Source organism: Physeter macrocephalus, chromosome 5, assembly GCF_002837175.3.
Source record: "Physeter macrocephalus isolate SW-GA chromosome 5, ASM283717v5, whole genome shotgun sequence".
In the NCBI taxonomy this organism is placed as follows: domain Eukaryota; kingdom Metazoa; phylum Chordata; class Mammalia; order Artiodactyla; family Physeteridae; genus Physeter; species Physeter macrocephalus.
In genome coordinates this window covers 83811012-83834191 of record NC_041218.1, presented here as the reverse complement: position 1 = coordinate 83834191, position 23180 = coordinate 83811012, and the positions used below count along the sequence as shown (strand labels likewise).

The following is a 23180-nucleotide window of genomic DNA, read 5'->3' as shown; positions in this document are numbered from 1 at the left end:
TTGTATATAGGATACCCTCAACACATTTCTGTTGAAATAATTTTTTAAAATGGCATTACAACTTCATCTACATTTTTATCCCACTTGGTATCTGACATGGGTTCCAAAGATTTTAATAAAAGAAATTATTTCAGGAAATTAGCATATATCCAATAGGATTATAACATATTGCATTACCATTCAGATTTATACTTCAGAAGAATATCAAGGATTAGCATATGTACAAACTCTATAATAACTTAATTAAAACAAGATGAAGTTTAAATGCATTGTAACAAATGAAATGAGATTTAATATTTGTTACATTTGTCAAATTCAGTTATCTTCTCTTTCTCAGGCATGGTTATAAGATTTTAAACTTGTTCAATTCACATTATAATGGAGAAATTTTCAAATGCTGACACTATCCTGTGAAATGAATTTAGTTGCCTATAAAACATTGGATTCTGTTTCTCCCAGTGGCAAAGAACAGACGAGGGTATACTTTTATTCTCTCAGGGAAAATAATATAAGCATTTTATACCTCACGTTTTTAGTTCCTTGGTATTGCTCTTAAAAACTAAATCTCCAAAGCAGGATATATTCTTCGCTATGTTCTACAGTTTCATCTTCTATCTTATTGGAAGATTACACACACGCGCGCGCGTGCGCACACACACACCCCCTAACTTGAAGCAATGTGACAAAAAAATAAAATGACCAATATAAAAACTCATGAAATTCTTTCTTGTATTTCTAGTATTGGCATTTAATATATGTAATATTTATCTACTGATATTTTGTGGCCAATCCCTAAAAGATATTTGAATCATTAATAACTAAGTGCCAGCTAATTATTCTACTATTTTGGAAGCAGAAACAGCTTAGATTTAGCAACCATGTACTTTAATAGTGTTTAAAATATAAAGCAAAAAACTGGAAGCAAATCAATAATTTTTCAAAAAGCTCAGACATTAGAACCAAGCCATAATTTTCAATTTTGACGTAGATTCCTCTCATTTTCAGTAAGAGAATTTTTGTTTCTTTTGTTACTGCCTTAATTTGATTTATTTGTCTGGATATAAAAGCCATCATAATTATTCCTTGTCTTTTTTTCAACCTATTTTCTAGTCCCAACCTACTACTGTTATCTAAAACTCCTCCCTATATTCTCAGTATATGAAAATTATGTAATATTTAACTACTCACACGTCAACCAGAATAAGCATGTCTTTAGGAGATGCAGCTCCTTGGATGTACCTGTAACAAATATCATACGAATAATTTTTTCTCTTGTGAAACATCAAGCACTGATATTTGTTGAACTGCTATTTACTAATCTCTGAGATATTTTCCAAGCAAGGCCCTTCCATTCTATCTAGGTAGACGATGCTCTTTTATTCACAATTCTGTAATACCAACTTTAGAAAAGCTACATTTAACATAATAGAAATGTCAGAGGCATAATACATAAGGTATGTTTTACAGATATTTATAACAAAGGAATAAGAGATGTGCTTTAATACTAGGAGCAAACGAAATTAACTTCTGGAAGAACATTTCCCTAAAAAAAAAAAATGTTATCTTAAATTCCATTTTGCTGACCACAGGTTCTAAAAGTCACTCTAAAGAATAATAATAGGGCTTCCCTGGTGGCACAGTGGTTAAGAATCCACCTGCCAATGCAGGGGACACGGGTTCGAACCCTGGTCCGGGAAGATCCCACATGCCACGGAGCAACTAAGCCCGTGCACCACAACTACTGAGCCTGCACTCTGGAGCCCACGAGCCACAACTGCTGAGCCCACTTGCCACAACTACTGAAGCCCTCACGCCTAGAGCCCGTGCTCTGCAATAAGGGAAGCCACCACAATGAGAGGCCCGCGCACCGCAACGAAGAGTAGCCCCCGCTCACCACAACTAGAGAAAGCCCGTGAGCAGCAATGAAGACCCAACGCAGCCAAAACTAACTAAATAAATAAATACATAAATAATAATAATAATAATAAAAACAAATAATAAGATTGTATCATATATTTAAACACACAAAAAAAAACCCCGCAAAAATAGATTAGTGGTCTAATCTGACAAAGGGACAATAAAGTAATTAAAAACAATATATAATGTTACTTCCAAGAGTTTCAAGTAGTGGTTCTCAGACTTTATAGTATCTTAAAAATCACCTGGAGAGCCAGTTCAAAATGCTGATTCCCACACTCAACCCCAGCCCTACAGATTCAGAAGCTCTGCACGTGAAAAGAGACTCCAGGAGAATAGTTCAGCCACTGTAGAGATAAACTTAACTACAGGTGAATGATACCGAAAACTCATGTTGCCTGGCCACAGGCTGATGGGAAGTGGGGACCTGCCTTCCCCAACAAGAAGAGCTGCATCTGAACTCAGTGTTCTACTTATTGTCCAAGACTCTAAATCTAACTTCTCAGAAGCCTGCCAGATAACTTGCCAATAAGTTTTCAGGCAACATTCAGCACAATGAGTAACTATTCAGGACTATATGTTCATGAAACAGAGTTTACAGCTTGCACTCAAGTTTGTTTTTCTATTAGAAGGTAAAATGGCAGGGTTGCTGGGATATTCCAGTGGAAGGCAAATCTAGTTCATGTCTAGCATCTTGACAAATGGTCCTGACATGCCTCTCCATGAGGAAGATGGAGGACAGGATATCATCTGTCTCTTCTAGTTGGGATCTAGCTTCTAAGTTTCCATGGAAGCAACTGGTTCCTGAACCTAAATCATGTGATGTCATAGGCTTTGCCTCCACTCAACAACCCATGGCTCCAGAGCCACTAACTTAGAGAAATATTATCAAGAATAATATGTGGATTAATAATACCTGGTACTATTATACATGGTTGATGTTTATGTAAATTGCTACTGGGACGTTTAATAGGGCATTTTAAAAGTCTTAAATACGTTTCTTTGAATCAACTATTATGTGTCTTAAAATTTGTCTGAACCCTAGCAAAAAGTCTGAAGTAACCTAAATGTCTAATAATAGGGGATTTTTAAAATAAGTTACCATCTGGTCATTCTTTTAAAATGATGTTACTGTGTCTCTTATGAAAAGGTATTGATATGAAAGAGTAGGTTACAAAGCACTGTATTGTATAACATGTGAACTCATTAAAAAATATAGAGCCACACATTTAAATACATTAAAACAATGAATTAAAATGTACAAGTTTAATAATTGTTTCCCAGTGAGGGTAATTATGACATATTTGGTATTTTTTGATTCATATGTTAGGAAAATGAGTTTATTTAGTAGTAAGGAACAAATAAACTTTTTTTTGGGAAAAATGAAACTTAAGCTATATGACTATAACTAGGGGCAGCTCTTACCTTGGGGCTAGTTCTCATTAGTTCACCACCAGAGGCAAACTACATTCTACTCTATCTAGATGTTGATTATTAGAGCCCTACTCCAAGCAAACTGGGAGACTTTCAATAGAAATCCCCACCAGCTAAAAGAGATTTAGAAATGACATTGACTATAAAACTTAAAGTAGTCCATTTGAAATGCATTTGATGAATCATTTCAACAACTTCATTATCATTGCCCATTGAACTCATCATCTTCATTTAGCTTTAACTGTTTTAAAGTATAAATGTATAAAAAATTCAAATGTATAAAAGGGAAAAAAAGAGGTTTTTAAATAATCAGACAATATTCATCCTAATAATGGAAAGATTCCCTCCAACTTTTTAACAAAAAAAAAAAAAAAAAAAAAAGAAACCTTATTTTGTCTTTTTCATCTTTTCATGGCTACCCCAAAATTCTTACCATGGTCTCCTGCGTACATCATAAAGGTCAATCTTGTTTGGAGTTCTACTGTTATCAACCCATGGAGAAGCTTAAAAAAAGAGAGAGAGAGAAAGTGAGTGAGAGACAGCAAGAGAGTGAGAGAGCAAGAGAGAAATATTTAAATTTCAAATAGAGAATTAAAATCAAACTATTGGGTTGGCCAAAAAGTGCCTTCGGTTTTTAAGTAAAAATAAAAGACACATTTTTCATTTTCACCAAGAACTTTGTTGAAAAACGTATTCACCCTTTTGTTCTACTACTTTCTGCCATTTTTCAGGCAACTTCATAATTTCATTTTCCCAAAATTTTTTATCTTTTTGAGCAAAGAACTGTTCCAGGTGCCTTTTACAGTCTTCCAGGGAATCGAAATTTTTTCCATTAAGAGAATTTTGTAAAGACCGAAATAAATGGAAATCCGAAGGTATGATGTCTGATGAATACGGCGGATGAATCAGAACTTCCCAGCCAAGCTGTAACAGTTTTTGCCTGGTCATCAGAGAAACATGTGGTCTTGCATTAACCTGATGGAAGATTATGTGTTTTCTGTTGACTAATTCTGGACGCTTTTTGTCGAGTGCTGCTTTCAGTTGGTCTAATTGGGAGCGGTGCTTGTTGGAATTAATCATTTAGTTTTCTGGAAGGAGCTCATAACAGAGGACTCCTTTCCAGTCCTACCATATACACAACATCACCTTCTTTGGATGAAGACTGGCCTTTGGTGTGGTTGGTGGTGGTTCATTTCACTTGTCCCGTGATCTGTTCCCATTCCACATTATTGTACAGTACCCACTTTTCATTGCCCGTCACAATCTGTTTTCTTTATGTTTAAGTAGAGAATCGCATGTGCAAATACGGTCAAGAAGGTTTCTTTGCTTAACTTACGTGGAACCCAGACATCAAAGCGATGAACATAACCAAGCTGGTGCAAATGATTTTCAATGCTTGATTTGGATATTTTGAGTATGTCGGCTATCTCCCACGTGGTATAATGTTGATTGTTCTCAATTAATGTCTCGATTTTATCGCTATCAACAACTGGTCTACCCGACCTTGAAGCATAGTCCAGCAAGAAATCTCCAGCGCGAAACTTCGCAAACCACTTTCGACCTGTTCGATCAGTCACGGCACCTTCTCCATACACTGCACAATTTTTTTTGCATTTCTGTTGCGTTTTTACCTTTTTTGAAATAATGAAACATAATATGCCAAAAATGTTGCTTTTTTTTCTTCCATCTTCAGTATTAAAATGGCTACACAAAAGTTCACCAATTTTGATAAGTCTTTTTTAAATGCATGCTGATATGACAGCTGTCACATACTGTCCAACAAAATTGTTTCGAATGAAGTTAAAGACAACTAAGTGCTACTACAGCCATCTTACAGAAAAAAACTGAACAGACCTTTTGGCTGACCCAATATTAGATTTTATCTAGGAAAGTAATACTTTTAAAAGTCACAAAGCACCAAGGACACATTCCACTTATCCACAGTAATGTTAAAATGGGAGATACCATTTTTATGCCCTTAACCTTTTTCTTTTTTTCTTTTTTTTTTTTTTGCGGTACGCGGGCCTCTCACTGTTGTGGCCTCTCCCGTTGCGGAGCACAGGTTCCGGACGCGCAGGCTCAGCGGCCATGGCTCACGGGCCCAGCCGCTCCGCGGCATGTGGGATCTTCCCGGACCGGGGCACGAACCCGTGTCCCCTGCATCGGCAGGTGGACTCTCAACCACTGCGCCACCAGGGAAGCCCCAACCCTTTTCTTTTTTAAAATTTAAAACAACACAGCAATACAAAAGAAAGTTGTATAAGTCAATTTCTTTTTCATATTATTTCAGAAATAACTTGTTCACAATTGGGATTTTCTAGGTGACAATGAATATGTTTTACCAGGTGTCCAGAGGTTATACATTTTCTTTCTTCTCTACTAACAGAAAAATTTACCTTAAAAGAAAATTTATTTGCCACTAATGGAAACTGTACTTATAATTATTTGATCCTTATATTTTCATTCAATGCTATACTATCTTGGTCTATAAAAAGATTGTTTTTCTTGGATTGTTATCACATAATAGCATAATTTTTTAACCTTAATTTGATAATGGCCAGTCCATTTGAAATTATCATTTAAAAGTTAAATTATAATTAACATAACTGCACAAAAACTTTTCCTGATATTTATTTGAATGATCTGAAGTAATTCAAGTACAGATTCAAGAACCTTCTGTTAGGGGACTTCCCTGGTGGCACAGTGGTTAAGAATCTGCCTTCCAATGCAGGGGATGCAGGTTCGATCCCTGGTCAGGGAACTAGATCCCACATGCATGCCCCAATTAAGAGTTCGCATGCCACAACTAAGGAGCCCACTAGCAGCAACTAAGGAGCACACGTGCCACAACTAAGAAGCCGGCCGGCCGCAACTAAGGAGCACAGCCCACAAGCCGCAACTAAGGAGCCCACCAGCTGCAACTAAGGAGCACATGTGCCACAACTAAAGTAGCTGGTGAGCTGCAACTAAGGAGCCCATGAACCACAACTAAGGAGCCTGCTTGCCGCAACTAAGACCTGGCACAACCAAAATAAATTTAAAATAATAATAATAATAATAAACTTAAAAACAAAAGAATCTTCTGTTAGTTTCAGAGCCGTTATCATTTTGCAGTAAACAGAAAAATAGTACATCTAACCGTATTGCTTTTTAAATGCAATTTATTTACACTATTCTAATTAAATCTGTACTTACTTTAATTAAAATACTTTACAAAGTTTTACACACACACACACACACACACACAGAAACACACACACACACACACCCCTTGGACCCAATGGAGAACAATAAATGCTGATGAATTGGATGATAATTTTATGCTGAAGTCCTCCTCTCCTTGAACACGTTTAAACATATGACTCTTGGGAAAATTCCTAATAATAATTCATATGACTTATGCCTTTCAATCTATTTTGCCCTTTTATTTATTGAGAAATGATGAAAATTACATAGAACTTTCCTGAGAATCATGTTTATTAGCCAACTAAGATAATTTGGCCATTTAGGATATGTCAAAAACATATACTACTCAGCCTCTCCTTGACTGTGAATTTTCTTTCTTATTAGCGGCTATATTATAAAACGATTTATTCATTTTAAATGACTAATCACATTTATAAGAAACAGTTAAGTTTAAATATAGCACTCCCCCAACAACCATTTACTGATACAGTCAATGCAATTGATGGTAAATTTACTTTAATTCTTTCCATTTGCATTTGCAGAAACTTAGAGCCAGTGAGATAAAATGACTTTTTTGTGTGTGTGTGGTAACACTAGTATTAAGCAACAAGCATGCAGGCAGACATGTCAGTTCACTTTCAACTATTATCTAACTCCTCAAGATAGGGCCTTTGTAATAACTACATATTTAAATAACTTTTATTCTTCTTTTAGTACAATGTTATGCTGGTTGTACATGTATTGCCTCAGCTCCGAATTCATCCATTTATCTTGTTCTATTTAAATATCTCTGGGTCCTTCAAATATTTTTCATTTACCCACAAGCACAATCTTAAGCTCTGTCCGCAGATGAAGAAAGAAAGATGTTGAATGAGAAAGTGGTTTTTGATTCCTGGTCTGGTTTGTTTGCTCAAACGCTCTGGCAGCAAATGTAGTTTTCCTGGTGTTTGGCTCCTGCAGGTGCTTGAGTATTCTCCAGAGCTCGTGGGTAGCTTCTCCAGACCAAGGCTTCTGGAGAACTCTCTGGTTCTCCAGCAGTACCCCCCGGGTATTTTTGTAGTGGAGAGCCTCTGATGAGACACCAGGAACCTTTTAGAGGGTGAACTTCCAGCAAGTCCTACCAGTGTGACACTGTAGTACCTTCTCTGCAATTTGGCGGATCACAACCATGTCCTCTGTAAAAAGATCTGCATCTCAACCCAGGGGCACTGGGGGACCAAAGTCTCTTCCTTGGGCTATTTCTGCCCTATGGGTGGTAGTTATTATATTATATTAAATTATATAATATTTCACCTGCTAGTCCAATATTATCTAGAGTTCTCTATACTTTTAGCCAATCCCTCCTTAATCCCTGCTATAGTTAATAATTCTTGATTAAAAAATTAACTTTTAGGACTTCCCTGGTGGCATAGTGGTTAAGAATCTGCCTGCCAATGCAGGGGACACGGGTTTGATCCCTGGTCCGGTAAGATTCCACATGCCATGGAGCAACTAAGCCCGTGAGCCACAACTACTGAGCCCGCGAGCCATAACTAGTGAAGCCCGCACGTCTAGAGCCCTTGCTCCACAACAAGAGAAGCCACTGCAGTGAGAAGCCTGCGCACCACAACAAAGAGTAGCTCCCGCTCGCCGCAACTAGAGAAAGCCTGCGCACAGAAACGAAGACCCAACGCAGCCAAAAATAAATAATTTAATTAAAAAAAATAAAATAAAATTATCCTTAAAAAAAATTAACTTTTCCTATTCAAGACATTGTGTAATCTCTCTCCTGACTGGACTCAGACTTACATAAATATTTTGATGAGTTGAGAAGTGAGATTAATTACCACCACCAATATAATAGTGGCCATCATGAGTTGAAAGTGGTCAAAAAACTGGAATATGAAAGTCACGCTTAAATTAGATTTCTGAATTCTTTGCAGAGCACATTCACCTAGGATCTGTTTTCAGTATAACTGCTAATTGAAATGAACTGTGATATATATTACTATGTTCTATAAAATTTATTTCTTTAAAGACAGAAAAAAGGGCTATCATTTACAGTAGGAGCCAGACCATTACATTTTAACATGCTTTATAATCTTAGATGGTTACTATTTAAAAATATTAATAATGTTCCCTTAGAAGTCTGCTGAGACATTTACTATTAGGAAATATCCCTCGGTTACATTACATTATTTATATTATTTTAAAATTAAATAATGTAGTTTCTTCTGTGATATTACTAATTAGTTTGTTGTAAAATCCCACTGTGGTACTTACATGGCACGTTTTATATATATAGGCTCAGAAATATGGAAGGTCAAATAGTAAAAACAGATAATAACCAAACACTGCAATTCCCTGAAATAATGTTTCATAATGAGGTATAATAAAGGCTCCATGAAAGGAAATCGGAGCTTCTACAGTCCCTGTAAAAAGTGAAATGTCACTCATTTTAGATGTCCCTTTTGCTTTCCAATAAGATTTTGGAATGACAGGAGAAAGGAGTGGAAATGACAGCCTACAATGTGGGCATCTCATTTCTGAATGCCATCATTAATGGTGATAATGATCATTTATGCTTTTTTTTTCCTGACAAAAAATGAACGGTGGGTGTATCTGACTAAATCTATCTGATGACATTTCTACTTCACATTACATTTAGGGTGTGCTATGTCAGTATCAAACCACTGAGTTAAAAAAAGGTGTTTACCTGTACGTTAACTTCGGATACTGAAATATTCTTGAGAAAGTATGCAGATTGTAGAGGCATTTTCTAATTAATACGGTCTAAAAATAATAGAGTATCAATTTTTTTTTATTTCTGCTAGGAGACAATAAAGTACAAAATGATGAATTGAGGGCTGATTCTCTTGGTAGAAACACTCTTTCAAATGACATCTAATTGCATTTCCAATTAACTTAAAATGCATTTTCTAATTCTAAAAGACTTCACATTTTTAGTCTCATGGAAAGACAAAAAAAGTAAATTTCACATACCCAGAAATGCCTATATAAACCAACCCTGTTTCTACTGCCTGGGTCTAATTTATGTTATGTGAATCATTTTTTTTAGGCTCGTCTCAATCATCTCCTATGAAGTATTAGTCATGGTTCTGAATTGGCTAGCCAAGATAATGAATTTGGACTGTTCTTTTAAGGAAAAATTAATTCAATAAATGTGTACTGCACAGCTCACAAAATTTCCTGGAATCTGAGTGTTGCTGTGCAACTACTACCATCTCAGTATGGATTCTACACAGTCCCTAATTTATTTGCATCATGGCTCCCCCATCAAGGGCCAGGTACATAACAGAGTGAGGGTTATGTACACATACCGAGGTGCCAGTGCCTCTTGGAAAGCAAATAGCTGTCCTCTTCAGATTTTGAGGCAGCAGATAGGCTCTGCTCCCCAATAAAGCATTTAACCTGGGAAATACCCTAAACATAGAAAGAGAATTCTGTATTAGCTATGGTAACACGAAGTGACTTGAGCAATCTCAAATCTTCTGTTTCTGCACAGTAAAGCTTCTTTCTTTCTCATACAGCAGATTAAGTTAGATATTACTAGTCACAAGGCATAGATTCTGCTCCAAACAGGTATTCAGAGACCTGTAGCTGGTGCAGCTTTTGCATTCTTCAATGCTTGGTTTCCAAGGTCACCTAGGGCAGTGACATGCAGCTGCCAGAGGGAGGGAGGAAGTTCCAAGGAGAAGGAACAACCAAGTCCTCACAATCTCAGATTTCAAGTGACACATATTTTACTTTCACTCATATTCTACTGGTAAGAACTAGTCACATGGTCCTACATAGATACAAGAGTGGTCCTGGCTAGGCAGTCATGCCCAAAAGCAAAACATTAGGCTGGAATGGGAGGAGAGAACTTTCGTAGAGAGCCAGGAGCCTCTGCCACAGGTACAGATAGACAATTTAAAAATGAGTAATGTCCACTACGATGATAACATCAAATGTTCTGTTCTCAGCAGTGTTGTCAAGTAAGCCGCCTTTAAGATGAGAGAGATGAGAAAGGGCTAAATACAGAGAACCCAGTAAATGTATAAGATGTTGAGCTTAAGAATGACTTCTAGACTAAATCTTAGGGCTGGGGTTGCTTGCACAAGAAACTCGCTAGAAGAAAAAAACTGGAAGCCAACCAAGTGTTGTCACTGATATTTGTGTTACCAAAGAAAGCACAAACCTAGTCTGCAGAAATCTTGCAACTGTTGTGAGCCCTAAAGCAGTTTTTGAGCTCTAAACCTGCGCCAGAAACAGCAAGGTATGAAAGCTGTTTAACACCAAGCACGCCCCTTCACATGTGCTTGAAAGGGTTACAGAGAAGAGAGTTGCAACCACAGAACACTACCGGAAGCAGTCAGATGGGCTAACCAAGAAACTTTATGCAGGAGTAGGAGGTCTATATGTTTCCTTGCCTGGAGGATTATGATACATACCATGGACCAGTGATTGCTCTCTTTTTCCCACTCACTTCTTCCACATGGAAGTTTTTTTGGTTTTGTTTTTGTTTTTTTGTTGTTGTTGTTTTGTTGTTGTTGTTGTTTGGCAGTACGCGGGCCTCTCACTGTTGCGGCCTCTCCCGTTGCGGAGCACAGGCTCCGGACGCGCAGGCTCAGTGGCCATGGCTCACGGGTCTAGCCGCTCGGCGGCATGTGGGATCTTCCCGGACTGGGGCACGAACCCGTGTCCCCTGCATCGGCAGGCGGACTCTCAACCACTGCACGGGTCTAGCCGCTCGGCGGCATGTGGGATCTTCCCGGACCGGGGCACGAACCCGTGTCCCCTGCATCGGCAGGCGGACTCTCAACCACTGCGCCACCAGGGAAGCCCCCATATGGAAGTTTTTATTGTCATCCAGAAGACAGCACCATTGCCTATTAGATATCTCGTCAGTGATGGGAATAGGGCAGAGAAAGTAATGGGTATTCTGCTGTGTTGTTAAGTAGCCAAATTAGGAAAAGTCATATCCACATGATGGAGAGAACTGCATGTGACCCGGAGATCCTGAATTTTGAGCTGGAGGTACCAACTTGTTGGGACTTTGGATCATCTCCTGTGGAAAGGAAGTGAGTATGTTCTATGTATGGGAAAGTGTGCACAGATACTTACACTCCCAGAGAAACAGACTGTGACAGGGCTTCGAAATACACTTTTGTTTTTCCTTCTGGTAAAAGTAACCCTAAAGTTTTAGTTGGCTGCCCACAAGAAACTGTACTTCTCAGTCTCTTTTGCCAAGGTGGGGTCATGTGATAAAATTTTAGTCAATAGCATGTGAGCAGAAGTGATACATGTACAATTTGGGGGTCATGCTGCTTGCCTTCCAGTTTTTTCCCCTTTACTTTTGGCCTCAACTGTGAATGTACTAGTGTTGATCCAGTTTTGATCCTACAGATGAGGGCAACAACCTAAGTAATGGCAGATAGATGGAATCCTCAGTCTCTGGAAACCTCATGGACCAGACTTAGCCCAAACAACTGATTTACCTACTAAGTAGGAGTTCTACCTGAGAGGAATATTTATAGTCTCTGTTATGCTAGCCATTGTGCATGGAATTGAATTAATAGCCTGATACAGGTCAGAACTTTTCCCAGTGACATAGACCCGAGTCAAGTTTTAAAGCTCGGAGAAAGTGCAAGAGGCAAAAGCTTCATGGAATGTTTGAAATCTATTTCACTATTTTTTCTTATATTGTCTTCTTAGGAGAGTATTATTTTGGCCCTAGGAAATTGCTTATTGCTATATAATATTTGTATTGCTAGAATCTAGGCAGTTGTGATGTCTGTCTTATCTTTCATGGATCAATGATGAATTTCAGGGTACACATATGTTTCTGAACAGTAACTGGTCCCCAAACAATAACCATTCCCAGATCAAGTTTTCAAATCCTGAATGACTGAAGCTTTACAGCGTAGAACTACCAATGGGATCCACAGGTTGAAGGCAGTCGTTCCAGCTGGGTAAATGCTGGTAAGAAGAGCCTATTCCCTTGTCCCTTCAAAATTTTCTTCTCTGACTGGAAATAACCTAGCATAGCACTTAAGAGATAAGTTTTAGAGCTAGTCTACCTAGATTTTCATTGCTTAAATTACTTAACCTTTGCCAGTAAAACGGGGGTAACAGTTTCCACCTCCAAGGGTTACAGCTAAGATTCAATTTATATGCGTAAACATTTAGAACTAGTGTTGGCACAATAATAAGCACTCCATATGTGGATATTTGAAAACAGCATCATTGAGTCACTGGAACTACTTATCATAGGTTGTAGATTTTTAAAAAATAATAGATTACTATAAAATGTGCTTAGATTTTAACTATGTAAATGCATAGTCTTATGACCAGGGCTTGGAACATCATACCATTTTCCCATCCTACCCCCTCCCCATGATGCAGGCTGGTGTCACACAGTCAATAAAGTTCCTGGGAATCTAAAAACTGACTTCATGAGGTTACCCCAGAAACCCCTGGAGAATACTGGCAGAAAGAAGAGGGCAGGATGGGAAAGGTGTGTAGGCAGGGGCACAGATAATGGTAACTCTGTTTCCTATCTGCATTTTCCCCTTTGTTTCACTTTATTTAGAAACTGATTCTCTGAAGTTCTACTGTGATAACTTGTTTTCAGCTCTGATATGATCCTGACTTGTTTATCTAGCTTAATTCAGCAAATCCCTATTCTTCACTATATGCAAGGCTCTGCCTTAGGTGCTATGGGGCGTGCACACACACACACATTAGATATAGATATAGATAACAGATATAGATATAGATTTATATACCTCTTTACCTGCAGTTACTTATATTGCCATGCTTTTTAAAAAAGAGCACATGGGGCTTCCCTGGTGGCGCAGTGGTTGAGAGTCCGCCTGCCGATGCAGGGGACACGGGTTCGTGCCCCGGTCCGGGAAGATCCCACATGCCGCAGAGCGGCTGGGCCAGTGGGCCATGGTCGCTGAGCCTGCGCATCCAGAGCCTGCGCTCCGCAACGGGAGAGAGGGCATAAAAAAAAAAAAAAAAAAAAAAAAAAAAAGAGCATATGAAAATAAATTCTGAAGGAAGAAAAAATTTGATAGCTGTTATAATCTAGATAAAAACCAAGTTCTCTGAGAGAACAAAATAAAGATTGCTTTTAGGAAAGCCTTCACATCTCTGTATTCTATTTTGAATGACGGATAAGATGCATATGACCAGAAATGGGGGTCTGGGATCAAAGCATATAGAGATAGGAAAAAGGAGGGGGGCAGGTTGTAGAAAATAAAATGAAATAAGAGTTTAAAAAGGGGAAAAAAGGCAATTTGGGGTACATGGTGAAGGTTTAACTGTACAGTAAGAGACAAAACTCGAAATGCTGGCTGGATTAGAGTTTTTGGATGGTCTGAAGGCCACAGCAAGTGAGCCAAATGTCATTAAGTGAACAGTTCCAGACTGTTTAATTTTACTGGAGAAGTGATAATCTAAGTTAACTCCAGATAACTTTTAAATAAATTTATTAGATGTTTCTTTGCATTGTGTGTTAATGTCTTCATATTTTTTCTTTCTCATCTACCTGTGAGCTCCTCCAGAGCAAAATTCTCTCCTACTGGTATTTGAACCCGTAGGATACCTCAATTTCTTCAGAAACAGCAGTTTTGCTTGTTCTTATCAGTTTTCCTCCTTCCAACTCACACTTGACTATATTGACAGAATCAAATTCTTTTTAGATTTTAATACTGCTTCTGAGCAATGACACTTGAGGTTCAATGATAGTGTTATATTGGCTTGAGAGCGCCTTTGGTATCTCCACTGTAATATGTCCAGAACACTTCTCTAATTTATAGAAAAATAAGCATTGGAAACTCACATACAGATACACAGTATGAAAGCCAAGGATAAACCATCATAGTTTTAAAAATTAGAGCACTTATTATAAAGTGATTTGCTGGTAATTCTGTAGATGTCAGATAGACCAAGGAAAACATTTCCATTTAACAAGGGATATTTGTTTGTCAACAGAAGTAACAGATAACAAGGTCAAGTTGTGTGGTTAAGTGAAATATTCCATAAAGTAAATGGTACACAAAGACTTAATCATTTAGATGGTCCATATGTAGTTATTAGCTGTGGCTCAAAAATAAACTTGAACACAGAAAGTTCTATGAAGTAAAAGATGAGGAGGATTTACTGGAAAATCATTGCAGATGTGTGCTACATAGAGAAAAATGTGAACTCCAACAGAGAAAAAGCTTTCTGTTTTTGCGAGCAAATAAATCCAGTTAGGTGATGATAATAACATATTTATAAAAACAAACAATGATTCTACAGGAACAAATTTCCTATTTTTATGTCAGTAAATCTTAGATAATGGGGTAAGGATATATTTCTTAGAAATTTTATATTTGGTATATTTGAGAGAAGTACTTAAAAAGTCTGAATTTTTGACAAAAATGTTTTTAATTTTTCTTAATAAAATATACAGAACATAAAATGAATTACATATCAAAGATGGTTCTATGCATCTAAAAATGGACGGCATAAGGTATACAAATTTAGCAATATATCAAAAAAGGAACAGAATGAGATATTTTAGAAGTTACAAAGAGCTAAAGCTTTTTAACTAAAGTTATTCACATATTTTATATACAGTGTTATCCCCCATCAAATTAAGAGCACCTTCCATTTTCATATTAGCATCCTACTTAACTGCTCTCACCTGTGAAATCATTTCATCAGTTTAAGTGTGACTGGATCCATAGTTGATTGCAAAGTTAGCAACTCTGCAACCCTTACGTGCGAAGAAATAAGACAGACTCAGGTAAGAGATGAGGTTATGTAAAAGGAAACAAAAATAAGTCTACAGAAATACCTCTGTAAATCAGGATCATGTGAGAATTTCAAAATAATATATTATTTTGTATATATATAGGATGTGTCCCTCAGACAACACAACTGATTGATGGTATATAGAAAAGCAAATCATGTAATTCAGAATATAAACCTTGTGCTTGGGTGTAAAGAGAATTATTGTGGACTCTCCTGTCAATACATCAAATTTTACTATTCTAAGTCAAACTCATCATTTTAGTCCCAAAATAAAAATATTTCTGATATTTTATTTCAGTAAGCATTCTCATATCCAAATTAAAAATTAGTCATCTTAACTTATACCCTATGTCTGTCACTAAATTCATGTATTCATTTTTATGTTTTTCTCATTTTATCTTTTCTTATTGAGCTATAATTCAGCTATAACATTGTGTAAGTTTAAGGTGTACAATGTGTTGATTTGATACACTTTTATGAGGGCTAAGTCAGACAGAAAGACAAATACTGTATGACATCACTTATTGGTAGAATCTAAAAAAGCCAAAACTCACAGAAAGAGTAGAATGGTGGTTACTGGAGGCTGGGAGAAATGAGGAGATATTGTTGGTCAAAGGGTACAAGTTTCCAGTTAGAACACAAATAAGTTCCGGGGACCTAACGTACAGCATCATATATAGTTAATAGTGACTATTGCTAGTAATACTGTATTATATACTTGAAAGTTGCCAAGACAGTAGATCTTAAATGTTCTTACCACAAAAAAGAGATGGTAATTATCTCTGGTAATTAGCAGAGGTGTTAGATAACACAATGCTGGTAATCATTTTGCAATATATGTGTATCAATTAGTTTATTTTTTTGGTAAGGTTTCTAATACCCTCATTTTCATAGCCAAAGATTCATCTTTTCTAATTACTATTTTCCCCTTGTTCAGATATTTAAAATTCCACATCTGACCACTATAATAGCATATCTTCTGGTCAAGGTTTCCTAAGTATTTCTCCTTCCAATCAGAATAAATACCGCTTTAACCATAATATTCCACTGCCCTCCCAAACATGGCATTTTCCTACACATTAAATCCCAGACAAATCAGTCTGACATTCAAGGCCACATAATCTGTCACTACTAAACCTTTTTTTTTTTTTTTTTCCCTGCCTGCACCATGCGGCTTGCGGGATCTTAGTTCCTCTATCTGGGGTTGAACCCGTGCCCTCAGCAGTGAAAGGGTGGAGTCCTAACCACTGGACTGCCAGGGGAATTCCCACTACTAAACCTTTTGATTTGAAATCACTCTTTTTCTGTTAGAAACTATTAGATTAGCTGGGCTCACTAACCTCCAATAGTGCTTATTCATGTCCCTGTTTTTTACTTTATGCCTTTCTTCCCTCTAAGGAGGTTTTTGCCTTTTCTACTTCATTGATTTGATTTTCAATCCATAGTTTGTAAACGTCTCCCATGACTCTGGTCTATAATTACCTTGACTTTTTCAAAACTGTAGCAAATCTACTGCTACAGTCTGTCTAATTTATCTGACATTTAATCATTTAATGATTTGTATTATAATTTAAATTTCAAGATGTATAAATTCTGACTCCCTAATTTGATTAAATTTTTCCACAGAGCAGAAACAACTTGTTATTTTTAAACACAGACTTGAACAGAGGAACCATGACTGAGAATTTTTGTCCCCCAATATCTCTTCTCCCCTTCCTCCTTGGTATAGCTTGTGCTTTTTAGCTGTGTACATGGCGTCTTGAAGCTAACTGTGACCATGAGACCACTAAACTCTGGCCAATGTCATGTGAAAGGCTTTGTATGACTTCCAGAAAGTGCCTTAAAAAGGGAGGGAATACCACTCTTATTCCCTTAAGAAAAAACACAAGCAACAGTGGTGGACACTGCAGCAGACAATTTACTCAGAGGATGACAGAGAAATGATAGGAGTTGTCAGCCCCTTATATGTGAAGCTTCCTTATCAGTCCTGGTCTCTGTAACTGATAGTCTTTGACTTGAGTGAGAAACAAACCTCCATAGTGTTGAAATCACCATTGTTCTGGATTAACTTTAACCGGTAGCTAATATTAGTCCTAACTGATACACTGGACTTTAATCATTATTAGCATAAAAAAACCAATAAAGCAATCATTTCAACATAAAGTGTATTTATACAGCAATCAACAAATGTAATTAAACATATTTATAGTTAAACTTTGCATCCATTCACAAATATCAAAAGTAAAAAACAAAAATACAGGTATTTTTTAAGATAATTGATCAATGAGAGCAGTTCTTTTATAAATGCCCCAAAATGCTGAAGATCCACTGTTATCTTGTTTTCTTCAAATCAACCAGAAATCTATCAAATGCTCCCTTTTAAAATAACCAAAAAAGGATTCTTTGGACTACTTTGTTATCTGCCATTTGCTGTTTAAAACATTTTTAAAGTGTTTTCAAAAAGAGTTAAGCAGCTCAAGAACAACTGGCTATCCACATGGCAAAAATATGTCCTTCTATATACTTTGCACACAGGTTCTTTTGCATTTTCTTCTAGAAAAATCCTAGCAGATATAAGAACAAGGAAGTGTCTCCCTAAGGAATATTTAAAACTAATTCAACATATGCTAGGTTCCTGTACTGTAAACCCACATTTTTGAAATGAACAAATGAAGGAGGATGAAGAAAGAACAAATGATTAATAAGATATTTTAAAAATATAATATGAAATTTAGGAAATTTTTAGTATTTTCTTTCTTTTTATTAAGTGCAACTAATTATCTAAAAAGAGTAAGCTGCCTACATTGGCATTTTGACAAGCCACTAAGTCCTGATTACAATCCCAATTACTACAGTAACTGGTACAATTTCAAGAGACACTAATAGATGAAATGCGTAGTTTGTACGTACAGTTTTTATGATGCATAAAAATTCACAAAGTTGATAGCTCTTGAAAGCAGTTTTAATAGCATTAAGGTTAATTTATATAAATCAATTAAGGGCTTCTAAAGGAAAGCACTCATAAATTAAACTGATTGTCCAGTCAGCACATAGTCAATGAAGATGTCACCAGACATGGGTTCCAGCTTCAACTCTGCCATGAAACAAGCTGTATAACTAAGGCAAGCCCCTCTAGTTATCCTACAGAACAAAGACTGTGAACTTAGCAAATGCTAAAGGTCTAAATGCATAAGTAAATAAAGATAGTGTCTGCCCTGGAAATCGCATTCTTCAATCATCCCAAATTACTGTTGAAGAAATAGGTTCAGAGATATAACATGACTTAGCGAAAGTACACACCTATGCTGATGGCAGTTTTAATGCAAATCAAGAACTTCTCTTCCCTCAGTATAATGTTCCTTCTATTATCACACAGCCAGCCTACCTACCTTCTAATTTGGAGAGGAGAAAGAGGAAGACGGGAGAGGTGGAGGAGGAGGAGAAGGAAAAGAAAAAGGAGAAAGAGGGGAAAAAAGAAGAAAGACATATAAGTCTTTTTTATAGCTTATTTCCATGCATATCAACCAAATTAGAAAACAGACAATTTATTGATGATATTCAGGCTAAGGACAGATGGTAGAGTACAAATTCCCACTAATTACCAAACTGCTATTCAGAATCACTCTGCAGAGGTGCCTTTATATCATGTCAGCTCTAGAGCCCTCCTTATATATGGAAGCAGTAGTTGTCTCCATGCAGTTTGAACAAGCTAATAAATGGAAATCATGAGGGTGGCTAACCATCACTGACTTTCTCCTACACATTTTAGCAAATAAGAAACATATTTAATTCCTTTTTCCTCTTAACAGTTCTACAATTTAACCATTTTATCCTCCCTGTTTCACAGCTCAAGTCTGTGACTGTTTTCCAAAGCTTACCACCACTTCAACTGATGGCAGCAGGATTTATACCCAGGCTATTGGGTATATACCTGCTTAACCCACTCACATCACGTAGCCCTGTTCTAAGTAGCATCTTAACACGGACCAAGACTATTTTTTTAGACTCTATTGTGAGCCAGAGAATTCTAATTTCTACAAAACACTTTATTTACAAGACTGTGGCAACATTTTTTAAAGGTAGTTTACAGAATTAAAAAAAAGACAATTACAAAATTCTACATTTGTACTGGGTTGGCCAGAAAGTTTGCTCGGGTTTTTCTGTAAGATGATATGGAAAAACCTGAATGAACTTTTTGGCCAACCCGACATTAATATATGAAATAGATTGTTTGAGCCTCACAATTCTGTGAGGTAGTGGGGAAGTTGATTTCTCATATTTTCTCATAAACCCAGAGCCTGAGAGATAAAGTTAACCAATTTAGGAAAAAGAAATACACGACACCCAGTTAAATGTGAATTTTGATGAAAAAAGCACACATTTTAATGTAAATATTGCCCAAGTATTGCATCCTTACACTAAAAACTTCTTCTCTGTCTGAAACTGAATTTTAATTGGGCATCCTTTATTTTATCTAGCCACCCTACAGAGAAGTGACTTAACTAAGGTTATCATCTAAAACCTACATCTTCTGACCAACTCCACTGTGTGGAGTTACTGCTAGGTATTATTGCTTAGTCATCTGTCTAGAACTCCTTCCACATTTCTATTTCAGCTCCCTTGTCAACTGATTGCGACCTCAATGATGTTTTTTAATTTCTCACATGAAGACAAATCTGGATTTAGGCAAAATTATTCTAGTTGATACTCACTCTTGTAAAAATGCCTACTGTTTTGCATTTTCCGAAGTACTTTTCCTTCTATTATCTCATTGATCACAAAAACCCTCAGAGGATAAACTGAGGCCTTGGTGTTCCTATTTTTTCAGATTTGATGACTAAAGCTCAGAAAGTTTAGGAGACCCACCCAGTTCCTCACAGCTAGTAGGGAGCTTCTAGCCTGAGGCCCAAATCTTGTTATATAAAAATCCAATTAAGTAACATTTATTCTATTTCCACTCACAATTAAGATAATTAACAATATTTAAAGGTTATTTTGATATTTGCTTTAACAGACAGTAATCAGGGATGAGCTGTTCTACGTTAATTTGGCTGGTATCAAAATGGTGAGGCTAAAATCAGAGAGGAAAATATGGCTTACCGAGAAATTTTTTTAAAAATCACTTCACTGTAACAAGTCTTTAAACCTGAAAGAAGTGTGAAATGTGTTGAAAACACGTCTTAGCATAAAAAGAAATATAGTGGCCTACTTTTAATTATAATATTGTCTTAGTGTCTTTGCTAAAGAGATTTGGTTCTATTACAGCATTATTACCATAAAGAGCAACTCATTCAGCTTTAAAAAAGAGGAAATCCTGCCACGTGTGACAACATGAATGAGCCTGGAGGATATTATGCTAAATAAAATAAGCAGACACAGAAGGACAAGTACTACATGATATCACTTATATGAGGAATCTAAAATAGTCACACTTATAGAAGCAGAGTAGAATGGTGGTTGCCAGGGGCTGGGGAAAGTGGGAAATGGGGAGGTATCGGTCAAAGGGTACAAAGCTTCAGTTATAAAAAATGAATAAGCCCTAGAGATCTTCTGTATAGCATAGAGCCTGTAAGTAACAATACTGTATTGTGCACTTAAAATTTTGCTAAAAGGGTATGTTGGGCTGCAACCCGCAGGCCTGCAGGCCCTGTACTCTCCCAGCTTCAAGAAGAAAGAGCCTAGAGTCAGTGACAGAGACATCAATGGTTTAATGGATGGGGGAGCTTATGGGTCTGAAGCAAGGTCTTGGAGTGACACCCCATCGTGTACAGCTGCTGGTGGGCAGAACATGGCAGCAGGCTTTGATAGGGGTGGAGGTGGGTAGGGGAGGAGGGGAGGAGCAGGGGTTCCCAGTTGCAAGGAGAACTGACATTGATGTCTAGTTGGCTCATCGGTTACCAGGGAAACCAGCAGAGAAGCATGCCCCTCACTGCCCCTTTGGTAATCTATCAGGTGGCGATGTTCTGATCTAAAGCTTAGAATAATCATAAGGTGGGGCTAGTGGCAACTAAGTAGGCATTTACTGATTAGGCTGTGTTATTAAGAGGGGAGGTCAGTCAGGTGAGTAAGGTGTAGGTGAAGCAGGGACTAGTTGAGCAGGGGATGGACAGAGAGCAAGAGAACAGCCATCCTGGCTGCTCATCTCCCTGCACAGGGTAGGTCTTATGTTAATTGTTCTTATCACAAAACATATAATAATAAATAAGAGGGTGGGAGGAAACTTTTACAGATGGAAGATAGGTTTTATGGCATTGATCATGGTGGTGTTATCACCAATGTATACTTATCTCCAAACTCATCAAGTTGTATACATTAACTATGTACAGCTTTTTGTATGTCAGAAAATAATATAAAAATAAAATAAAAAGAGCAACTCAGCAACACACTCACTAAAACTGCAATTTCATTGAGTGTTGTGTTCCATAGCAGTCAAGAGAGCCATTACAGGGGCTTGGAGATCATTTGGTGAGTCAGCTTGTCTGTCAAAGACTTGCTGAAAAACAAGACATCACAGAAGAGCCCAGGGTTGCTTCCACAGCTAATGTCCTGGGGCGACCACATGGATTCAGCTAAATTAAACCTTGAAAGATCTTTCCCAAGGTAAAAGTGGACAAATGTCAACATATTAGGAAACATATGATTAAGGTTTAAAAAAAATTAAAGCCATAATCCCTCAATTAGCATTTAAAAGAAAAAACATAAAAGATGATTTGTTGGTATGTTTAAAAATGGACTGCTATTTGTAAAAAAAGCCATCTTTGAAAAGTGTGCAAAATATGATCTATCTTTCCTTCCGCCTCTTGACCTCAATGTTCTCTCTCCCCTTTCTTATACAATTTTCCCTTCCACTCCCATTCCTATTTCTCTCTCATAATCCTTATGTGTCTTTCTTTTATTCATGGCATCATCAATTTCCCTCTAGTAGTGGGCTCTTGGTTTCTCCTCATTATCCTAATTTTCTCTTACTTATTTTTTCTCTTTCCTTCAACTGCATATATATGGAATTTTGTATTGAGGTAATATACTTTAAAAGGCTTAAAAGCTACATAATGCAATAAGTTATTGATAAATATAAATAATTATATTCATGTATTATTGTTATTTCTTGTGTATTTTTTTTTTAATTGTACTTATAAATGTCTTATAAGACCTGCTATAGGGACTTCCCTGGTGGTGCAGTGGTTAAGAATCTGCCTGCCAGTGCAGGAAACAGAGGTTTGAGCCTTGGTCCGGGAAGATCCCACATGCCGCGGAGCAACTAAGCCCGTGCACCACAAATACTGAGCCTGTGCTCTAGAGCCCGCAAGCCACAACTACTGAGCCCGTGTGTTGCAACAACTAAAGCCCAAGTGCGTAGAGCCCGTGCTCCGCAACAAGAGAAGTCATTGCAATGAGAAGCCCTCTCGCCGCAACTAGAGAAAGCCCGCGCACAGCAACAAAGACCCAACACAGCCAAAAATAAAAATAAATAAATTTTAAAAATAAAATAAAATAAAATTTTAAAATACCTGCTATAACTTTAAAGTTTATTATCTTAGGTTTACTATGTACATGAGTAATAATGCTTTTTTTCTTTATATTACATATGAAAATTTTCAAACTCCTGCTATATGGTATTTAACATATTAATAACATAAGAGTATTTTAGAAGTGTTGTACTGTACTGAACAATATTTCTGTAAGTAGAAAATTCCACTACTATGATAACAAACTATACGGTAATATTTTCTCGACATCAGATATTAACATTAATATTTTTCTAACTCATGATTTTTTCAATATTGAAATACAGAGTAGGCCTTTTGTATCCCATTGGATTTCTGCAGAAAAATAACTGTCAATGGTCTTACCAT

General features: G+C 37.0%; 1 protein-coding gene across 9 annotated transcripts in view; it reads right to left on the bottom strand.

The window, feature by feature from the left end:
• The window catches only part of CACNA2D1 (calcium voltage-gated channel auxiliary subunit alpha2delta 1), a 507150-nt gene that overhangs the window by 119001 nt on the left and 364969 nt on the right, over positions 1-23180 (bottom strand). For all 9 annotated transcript variants that reach the window (XM_028490128.2, XM_028490135.2, XM_028490130.2 and 6 more), the window contains 2 exons: positions 3785-3854; positions 1189-1239 (listed from right to left, as the gene is read on the bottom strand). In XM_028490128.2, coding sequence (XP_028345929.1) covers positions 1189-1239; positions 3785-3854 — 121 coding nt within the window. The remainder of the gene's footprint in view (positions 1-1188; positions 1240-3784; positions 3855-23180) is intronic.